The following is a 10,614-nucleotide window of genomic DNA, read 5'->3' as shown; positions in this document are numbered from 1 at the left end:
CTCAACTATTTATGGTTACGGTACATATAAACATTTAGTTTAAACATGTCTTCGTGGAATACTATTTTCCAAAAAAATATTATTTTTAGCCTGATGTATAAATCTATCCATATACCTGCACAAATCCATCCTTATTCAAGAAAAAATTGGAGACAAGATTCTTCCTTATCTCTAGATTATGCATAACATCTTTAAGGATGAAAGTTTTTCCATATGTGAACTTGAGATTTACGTCTCTAGTTCCATGAGCATCTCCCAACACACTTTCTTATTCTCAACAGCCATGCATGTCCTTAACATATCACAATAGTAACATATCTCTTTGAAACACTACTGTCATAAGTTTCTTTTTGCTGTGACACCATGTCATAAGTATTCTTCAAAACTCTTTCAAACACTTACACAAGGGTTTATGTCATACGCTCAAATAAACTCTTTGAAATAATTTATTCTAAACACACCATACTCTAATTACGATGGCTTTGTTACAATAAACCAGAAAATCAAGAAGTTTCCACTGTTGTACCAACATAATATATATACCATACGTTTTATAAGTTATAACCATTAAACATAACAAAGATTACTACTCCTATGATAGTTACACGACAACGGATAAAGAGTGACAAGAACCTTAAATATCTCCTCAGAAAACAAACACAAAATCAGTAACACGTTAAACATGTACACGTGTGCACCCCCTTATCCACAAGAGGCAGAAGATACAAGATTGCATTCAATAAGTATCGTCATACATTGTATGGTGACTATCGCCCCATTGTGATTTTGTATGATGACTACCTCCCCATTGTGATTTGTCAGCCTGCAAAACAACAGCGCCGTTAGTTCAACAGAATCAAAGCATGATAATTCTACAATAACCAAATGTTACAGAAGGAAATACCCTATGGATCAGATTCTCAAATGCTTCTGTTCCATTCTCTTTGATGTATTTCTCGGCAGCAGTTATAATGTCATCTGGCTTAGAGAAGACGTCCTTTTTTCTTGGAACATACCAGATGTTAATGGTCTGAGGATTGGCTAAGAAGGCTCTTACATAATGCTCATAAACATAAGCCGCGCCAGTAAAATAAGGAAGGACCAACCAGCAGGTTAGAATCAGCTTTGCATATGGCCATATAGGAATCCTAAAATATGAATTGTGAAAATTCAACAGAGCTTCTAAATATACACATAAACAAGAACTCATACAAAGCTCGATGCAAGGCAGAAAATGCATTACATCCAGTTGAATTATAAAAAATACTTTGCACTGAAGCTCATACGATTGTTCTACAAAAGTAGAAGCATTCAGGTTTACATTCTATTTGGAAAGGGCAAAGCATTAGTCTTGTAACTCGATTAGAATGAAAACCTAAATGATACTTGCACTCAGGTTTATTAGTGTCATTACAATACTACTAATCAGCACATCCAAAGGGCCAATACAATTACTCAGTGTATAACATTATAGCAATTGCAAATATTCGGACATGATCGGAAACTAGAATAGCCCCACGGATTAGAAGGTGACCAAAATCAGGCCAAGCTTAGAGATGATACCTCAAAGGCAAATCCCAAAAGAAAAATCCTTAAAACTGGTAATCCCTCTAATCTCATATATATGAAAATAAAATAAAAACTTCACATTCTTTAAAAAAATGTAGTTAATGTCATGTAATTTTCTCAATGTTATAAAAAAGTAATTACATTCTCTAAATTTCCCCTTCTGGAAATTTATTCCATGATGTACAAATAGTTGCTGAAAATAAAATTTAACTTAAAGGGTAATTTAGGGATAATAACACCAAATACAGTAGAGTTAATTAAATTTTGCTCATATTTATGACTACAAAACATGTTTTTCTTTATTGCTTATATTCTAAATTGAAGAGACTAATTACTTAACCACATTGTCTTAAGATATCTCAACAACACCCACAACAAATTGCAACCCAAAAAGCCTAAAATTTCAACTCTCAAATGTATCACCACATTCACGAAGTACTCCTAATATAGTGACAGGTAGGTCGCTGGATTGGTGAGCTAAGGGACATTAAAAGTATTAAGCAGTAGGTTTCAGGTTCCTCCCCAAAACTACTATAAACCCTTTGTAGTACTGACACCTCTGAAAAAAATGTGTCTGGGTGAGTGTCCGAAACATATCAGTAGTTTAATTTATTATTTTTCCAAATTATTACCTGCATCCACGTGTGTCATGTTTTCCAGGGTGTCCGTGTTTCATAGCTAATAAGTACTACTATTTTCCCTATTAAAAAGTAAATTCCCAAAAATGATAGTAAGAGTAAAAGGGGTATACCATTCAAGGATTTTGGCAAAAGTAAGTTCAAAAAGAGTGATCATGGAATACAGAACCCAATAAGTTAGCCATTGCTGATCATCCACGGGTGACTTGCTCTCAATTGCCCTAACCGAAGCATATCTGCATTACACAAATGACAAATCAGTCCATTCACAGATAATAGGTTAACTCAACCCATCAGAGCACAATTCAGGGTATTGAGGAAAAAAAGGATTGAGATTGCGCTTACAGAGGATAAACAAGACTAACCACAGGCCTGCAAAAGAAACAACAATAACAAAAACACATAAGAAAAAAAAAAGAATCTTAAAAGGAGTAAAGTAAAACACATTGAACAAACAAAGAAGTGCATTTGAAAAGAGAAGGAAGAAAAACGTACCCAGCAAGAACATCAATGTTTCTGATAAGCACCATAAGAAAATCACCGGCTCCAGATCCGGATCCAGATCCTCCCATCTTCGATCGAACACTCACCGCAACAGAGGAGGAGATTCCTTGGGAAAGAAAGATGAAGTGAGAGAGAGAGTGTGTGAAAAGTGTGAGTTGGAAGTTTGTCTGAAAGGAATAAAGAGAAAAATAGAGAACTATGGGGTGGTGGTTTGTGTGCAGCGGAGACTAGAGTAGTAGTTTGATGGATAGACCGCAGATTAGGAAAACGAGATATCTGGATTTGAATTATGGATGAGATATTGGGATGGAATGGTGGACCAGTGTGGTTGTGATGCAGGGAAGCTTGGCTCTAGTGGGTTCGGTGACCGAACAAAAATTTGTGGGGTCGGAATTCAAACAAGGGTACCTATCTACTTTTGTTTTGTATAGGATAAATTACGAAATTACTGCTGCCGACTTCTGTTTGTGAATAAAGTTTTTTTGGACTTGTGTTTAGTGACCTATTGCGTCAAGTTTTTTTGGACTTGTGTTTAGTGACCTATTGCGTCACGCAGTAACTACCGTCTGATTTTATTGAATTAATGGCTGATACTCTTGTTTAATTGTGTTAACATGGAAGTATTAACCGTTAAGATTAACTCCACCGGCAAAAGGCGTGGAAATGTAACTGAACAAGTCAATTCCTCCTGAACCCTCTCCATTAGAGACGGGGAATAGATCCGCCCAATTAAATTATATATATTTTTTAAATATAAAAGATTTAGTCTTCTTATAAGTTTATTTAAAAAAAATATTGCATATCATAAATTTTTTATTAAACTTATCCAACATATCTATTTAAATAAAGATACTAATTTTATTATTATTATATTATATTTTATATGTTAAATTAGAATAAAAATAATTTAATTATTTTAAATTTTTTATAAAAATACGTGAACAATGTTATAAGTTATTTTCATAATTTAAAAAAAAATAATTCGCAAAATTTATACTATTACATGATCTTCAATACAAATAAATTTTTAATCTAGTTGGTCTTTTAGTTGGTTAGTTTATTTAAATACTATTTGAATTGTTTATTTATATACCTTTAAACGAAATAGATTTAAGTAGGTTAATATACAAGATCAAACTCATGCCTAAAAATTAATCTATAATATACTACAAATTTGACTTAGATTTTAATTTTTTTACCAATTAAACTTAGACTTGAAAATGCCTACCTCAGCTTAACCTATTATGATAGGTTCAATTTAGCACATCAAGTAGAAGTGAAGAGAAATGAGGGAATTGTATTAGTCTGAAAGTGAAACAAAGCCACTGTGATTACAAACTAGAGTTCAAAGTGGGATCTAGCTTAAGTTAAGATGACATTAGTAATTTATGGAAAACGAAATGCAAAAGTGAAAAAAATACTAGTAAGCTCTTTGAGAGGCTTAGTCTCTCGTAAGTGTGATGATGACTCAACCTGCATGACCCTCCTAACAGAATAATCATTCTATACATCATTCCATCTCTCATTCTGGTCACGTTTTAACTAATCATGTGCATTCACCCAAGTTAGTTACAAGGGGATTTCCCTGCCATCTAGCACCCGCATTTTCTCTTGTACACCATCTCAAAACTAACAATTCCTCCCCCCTTTAAAACTCTTATTGACCTCAAGGAGGAATCCTAGAATTTCAGGCCTCATTTTCTCCACGGACTCCGAAGAGTTCTCAAACTCTGTTAGCCCCTTCCATTTGACTAGTACCTCCAAATCCCCTTGTGCATTCCTTCTAGTATCAAGTGCATCCTCGGGGCTTGGTTCCAAATGCCAATCCTCATTCATGCAGACTAGCATTGGTTATGGTTCCACATTTGGAGCCACTACTTTCTTCAACAAGGAAACATGAAAAATAGGGTGTATTTTAGTGTCCTTGGGTAGTTTCAAGTCATACGCTACCTGGCCTATTTTCTTGGTTATTTCATAAGGTCTATAATATCTTGGACTTAACTTCTGATTCACCCTCTTAGCCAGTTTCTTTAGTTTGTATGGAGATATCTTCAAGTAGACCATATCATTAATGTTATACTCAGCCTCCATCTTATGCTTGTTGGCCTAAATTCTCATGTTGTTTTGAGACTTCAACAATTGCCCCCTCATCTCTTTCAGCATTTAATTCTTATCTAATGTCAATTTTTATTCACCTCTTCCACGACTGATGGATTCACATCTCCCCAACTAGTATGGGTGGGTCACTTCCATACAAAGCTTTAAAAGGTATTGTCTTGAGAGATGCATGGTAGTTCGTATTGTACCAGTAATCTGCCCATGCTAACCATTATGGTCACTGCTTAGGTTTCCTCCCATTCACACACCTTAGATATGTTTCCAAGCATCTATTAACCACTTAAGGTTACCTATCGGTTTGGGGATGATAAACACTATATTTTAGCTTAGTGTATTCCTATTTAAATATGTCTAACCAAAAAATTGCCCAAGAAAACCTTATCCATGTCTGATACTATTGAACTTAGGAAACCATACAACCTAACTATTTCATTAATGAATAAGTCAGCTATATCTTTGGTTTTATAAGGATGACTCACAGTTATGAAATGAGCATACTTAGTCATCCTATTTACCACCATCATAATCGTGTCCACACCCTTCACTTTGGGCAATCCCCCAATGAAATCCATGGAAACATCACTTCAAATCTGAGTAGGAATTGGTAGAGGCTGTAGCAACCCTCCTTGACTCAGAGTTTGGTATTTGTTTTTTTAACATGCTTCACAAGCTTGCACATACTTTTGAATCCTTTTTCTCATCCCCTCCTAATACATGACTCTAGCATATTTTCATAAGTTCTGAGGTATCTTGAATGGCCCCCTACTACAGTATCATGAAACTACGATTGACTAAGATAATCCCTAAGGAGATCTTCCACTATCTCATTTAACTTAGAATCCCCTTGAACTTCTTCTTACAATCCCTCACATGCTTCACAATGTACAATAGTCAGTGTAGCATACTGCATTTGCCTAAAGAGGGCATCTGTTACATTATTCTCCTTGTCAGGTTTATATTTAATTTCAAATCAAACCCCGTTAGCTTAGAAATCCACTTTTGTTAGTCTTCTTCCATAGCCTTATGTTCAGTTAAAAACTCCAAACTCTTATGATCAGTATGCACCTTAAAATACCTCCCTTACAAATATGGTAACCGTTTAAGAATTACAACCATAGTAGCCATCAATTCTCTCTCATAGACTGATTTCTTTTGGGCCATATCAGAAAGAGTCTGACTCATATAAGCTATCGGTCTCCTTTCTTGCATGAGCATTGCTCTTATTCCCTTTCCCGAGGGATCAATTTCCATCACAAACTCTTTTCTAAAATTTGGCATTACTAAAACAAGAATAGTATGCATAACTATGTTTAACTAGTCAAAAGCTCTTTGCCCTTCATCATTCTACCCAAAATAGTATTTCTTCAACAACTAATTTAAGGGCCAAGCTATCTTCCCATAGTTCTTCATAAATATCCTGTAATAACCAATAAGACCCAAGAATCCCCTCAAAATCTTCAAATTCTTTGGTTGAGGCCATTTCAACATGTATTCTATCTTCTTGAGATCAACAACTACTCCTTTCCCTGATATGATGTGTCATATATAGTCAATCTCATCTTGTGCAAATGAACATATTTTATGTTAGCATATAGGTTTTTGTCCCTCAATATCATCAATACCTTCTTCACATGCTCCTTATGATCATTCTTGTTTGAGCTATAAATAAGAATGTCATCAAATAACACTAGATAGAACTTCCTCAAAAAAATGTCTCAATACCTCATTCATTAGAGCTTGGAAGTTTGAAGGTGCATTGGTCAACCCAAAAGACATCACTAAATACTAATAATGACCTTTATGAGTTATAAAGGCAATCTTTGTTATTTCTTCCTTTCTCATCATTATTTGATGATAACCTGACTTTAGGTCCAACTTGGAAAAAATCACGGGCCCTCATAATTCATCAAAGAACAATCCAATCACAAACATTGGATTTTTTTGGGACAATAACCTTGTTCAAGGTTCTGTAATTAGTGCAAAATCTCCACCCTCTGTCTTTATTTTCACTAGCAAAATTGGGCTAGAAAAAGGGCTTTTAATGTGCCTCACAATTCCAACTTGTAACATGTGTTTAACTATCTTTTCTAATTCATTTTTTTTATAAAAAGGATACTTGTAAGGTCTCAAATTTGGAATCTCTCCTCCAGGTTTAAAAAAAATAGCATGGTCTCACTCCTTGATAAGTGGTAGTCTTGATGGCATGTTAAACACGTCTTCAAAATTATCTAATAGCTCACCCCATTCCCTTCTCTACTTTGATATGGTTTTCTCAACCTTGCCTTCACACACATTTTTCACCAAAAATCCCAATCCTTCATTGTTCAAAGATTTCATCATTTCCTTCCAAGAAGCCTTCCTAGTACATAATGTAGAATCATCTCTGATATGGTACTGATTGTCCTTCATCCCCTACTTCAAACACAGGTTTCCAAAATTTGCTTCAATGGTTCCAAAACTAGCTAACCAATCCATACCTAATACCACTTTGGATCCTCGTAACTCCATGATAAAGAAATTTAGATGAAATGGAATGTCTTGGATTTTAAACTCCAGTCCTTCACACACTTATTGGTTCCTCACCTTCTCCCCATTGCCTACGTCAATCACATAAGTAAGGGTGTCTACCATCTGCAACCTCACCTTATCTATCAGCTTGGCATCTATGAAGTTGTTAGTAACTCTAGAATTAATGAAGGTTACTACCTTCGTATCTCCCATATACACCCACACCATGAATGAGGTGTTAGAATTAAAACTTGTTTGGCTTTGTAGTGAAGGTTTCAGAGTATTCAACTCTTCCACTTCTTCCCATTCACTTTTGTGTTCAGTGACCAACTCTTCTTCTTCACCTTCATCACTATTATCCTCGCACAATTTCAAACTCATGTGTCTGAACTTACATATATGCTCCATATTCCACTTATCTCCACATTTGAAACACAGTCCCCTTTTGCTCATTTCCTCCAATTTAGCAGGATTCAACCTCTTCCATTTGAATTTCTCATTCACTCAAGCACTACTCTTCTCACCCTTCTTCTTTGCCTCATTCATCTCACTCAGGTAATTGATTCTCAGGGTACCCCCTCTATCTCTCCATGGGTTCATTTTTCAGTAGTGCACGATCCATTATTCAACTATGTCATGGCTCTCATGTAGATTTAATTAAGCTTGGACTTCCTCCTTCAGTATGTTTAAGAACATGGAGTCTAACATGACCCTTTCTTCTCTTCTTAATAATGCCACCATCATCTCAAACTTTTGTAAAGGCAAAGAGTCAGACAACATACGATCGCAAGTTTCGATGATGACAAATGACCACCATGCACGTCTACAAACAAATGCAACACATTACCTATCGTATCCTTTCCTATGCTTATCTAAATCTGTTATAATTCTTAAAAACATATGTGGACAAAGTATGATCATGACGAAATGCATGAAAATCATAAAACACAAATTTTTGCAGATTTGAAGACTTTGAGTCGACCATAAGGGTCGGCGCATAGCTCACGGGTCAGCGTATAACTCAGACAAATTGGAGAATGGTCAGCGCATACGTGCTTGAGTCAACCATAAGGGTCGGCGCATACCTCACGGGTCAGCGCATAAAACCCTTGGGTCGACCACAGGTCGGCACATGGCATAGTGATGCTATCCACGGCTCAGCGCATGAAACCTTTGGGTCGACCATAGGGGTCAGCGCATTTCCCACGGGTCAGCGCACGCCGACCTATGGTCGACCGCTCGTGCGTAAACTCAGTTTTCTGAGTACTTTCCACTGTTTGAAAAGCTGTTATTTTTGGTTGGTTTGCCAGTTACTATAAATAGAAGTCAAAACACTTTTATCAAACAACATTTGTCAATTTGAATTCAAGTGTTCAAGGAAACAAGAAAGAGTGAAAAAGGTGTCCAAGATTCATCATCTTCATCTTCAACATTTCACAACACATCAACTACACACAATCATCTTTGATGTGGTTCGTGATCGATTAAAGGTGATAAGGTTCGAAGCTGTGATTGGAGAATCCGGTTCGGGTTGAAGCTTGTGGCAGGTTCTTTCTTGAATAAAACCGTTAGGGTTTTGTCCTCCAATACCGGTTTGTGTTTGGGGGTTTTTGGACGAATTGCTTCATCAATATTCAGCTAAGCGAAGGTGATTGAGAAGAGAAAGTCTTCATCAGTCTAGTAGCGGATTCGGTGATATTGAAGTGAAGGATTCGGGTTTGATTCGTTGTGTTTGAGATCAGCCGGGCCGAGGGTTTGAAGAACGGAAGATTCTTCAACAAAGCGGCTGGAATCGGAGGTCTAGCAACAACGATCGAAGGTCTTGATTCATCTTGAATCAAGGAGCAAGGATAGGAAGCATCATTCAACACATTGGGAGTTCTGTTGTTTACTTGCTTTGCAATCCTTGTATAAACGGTTAAATTTCACAGGTGATATCTAATTAAATCATCTCAATTCTAAGTTTAGAATTGAGGGCAGACGTACCCCGAAGCGAGGACGGCGGGGGAACTGCCTCATCAAATCTCTGTCTTCTTTGATTTTCTGCATAAGTGTTTTTCAGCTTAAAATTAAGTGATTTTAGTTTAAGCAATTTTACCAAACATTGATATAAGTTGAGTAAGAGATTAAAAACTCTGTTTTTGTATCCAAAGTACAATAGTATATTGTACTAGATCAATTTGAATTACTTACTCAACACAAATATCACTTGGAGTGTTTATGCACGCCAAGTGTTTGAAAATTTGCCTAAACCAAAGTTGTCTTAAGTTTGTATCTTGTTTAATCTGGTATTTGGATCATTGGAACTAGGAATCCTAGTAAGTGAAACATATCATTGATTGTACAATTAGTGTAGTGATTTGTATTTCACTTTATCTCTAATCCATTAGCTTAACGCATATCCGGTTTTCCAATAACGGTTCGTTTTAGACTAAAATTTTCCTCGGCCGCTTCCGCATTTAAAATAATTTTTCAAAATCAATTTCTAATTGGTAGCGCTGATTCAAGTTTTTAATTGGGATCTATTCAACCCCCCCTTCTAGATATGTGCCATAGTCTAACAAGTGGTATCAGGAGCTCCGGTTCACTCTGTGCTTCAAAATATAACTTTGATAGAAAATGGCTAACGAACCTAAAGGGGCTTATAATAGAGCTCCCGTTTTCAATGGTGAAAATTATAGTTATTGGAAAGACTGTATACGGGTGCACATAAATTCCATAGATAGAAAAATATGGAACGTTATTCTCAATGGTCCAATTGAAATAACCATGACCAATGAGAACAATGAATTAGTGCCTAAGCCCGAAGCACAATGGACCGATGATGATGAAAATAAATACAATTATAATTGGAAAGCCAAAAATATCCTAATCTCCTTACTAGGTGTAGATGAATACTATCGTGTATCCCATTGTCCTACTGCTAAGGCCATGTGGGATTCACTACAAATTGCCCATGAGGGGACAAACGATGTTAAGTTGGCTAGAATCAATACACTAACACAAGAGTTTGATCTCTTTTTCATGGAGCAAGGGGAAACCATTGCTGACATGCAAAAGAGATTCACTCATCATATCAATCGATTACATTCACTTGGTAGGCCTGTTTCCAATGATATTGCTACTAATAAGATCTTAAGATGTCTTAACAGGGAATGGCAGCCGAAAGTGACCGCCATCAAAGAGGCAAATGATCTTACCACATTGGACTTGACAACATTGTTTGGTAAACTACAAGAGCACGAACAAGTTCTCTTGAGTCTGGAATAACACGAAA

The 10,614-nt window shown here is 36.1% G+C and overlaps 1 protein-coding gene across 1 annotated transcript; it reads right to left on the bottom strand.

Moving 5' to 3' along the window:
- Window positions 1-503: 503 nt before the first annotated feature.
- LOC127073806 (HVA22-like protein a) lies at window positions 504-3,073 on the bottom strand. The gene is made up of 5 exons (XM_051015037.1): window positions 2,703-3,073; window positions 2,553-2,579; window positions 2,321-2,443; window positions 905-1,148; window positions 504-823 (listed from the first exon to the last, which is right to left on the bottom strand). The coding sequence occupies exons 1-5, from the start codon at window positions 2,777-2,779 to the stop codon at window positions 737-739; spliced, it is 558 nt and encodes a 185-aa protein (XP_050870994.1). The 5' UTR covers window positions 2,780-3,073; the 3' UTR covers window positions 504-736.
- Between the last annotated feature and the right edge of the window lie 7,541 nt (window positions 3,074-10,614).

This window comes from Lathyrus oleraceus, chromosome 4, assembly GCF_024323335.1.
Source record: "Lathyrus oleraceus cultivar Zhongwan6 chromosome 4, CAAS_Psat_ZW6_1.0, whole genome shotgun sequence".
Lineage (NCBI taxonomy): Eukaryota > Viridiplantae > Streptophyta > Magnoliopsida > Fabales > Fabaceae > Lathyrus > Lathyrus oleraceus.
Note: the sequence above shows the minus strand (reverse complement) of the source record. Positions and strands in the feature narration are given on the sequence as shown.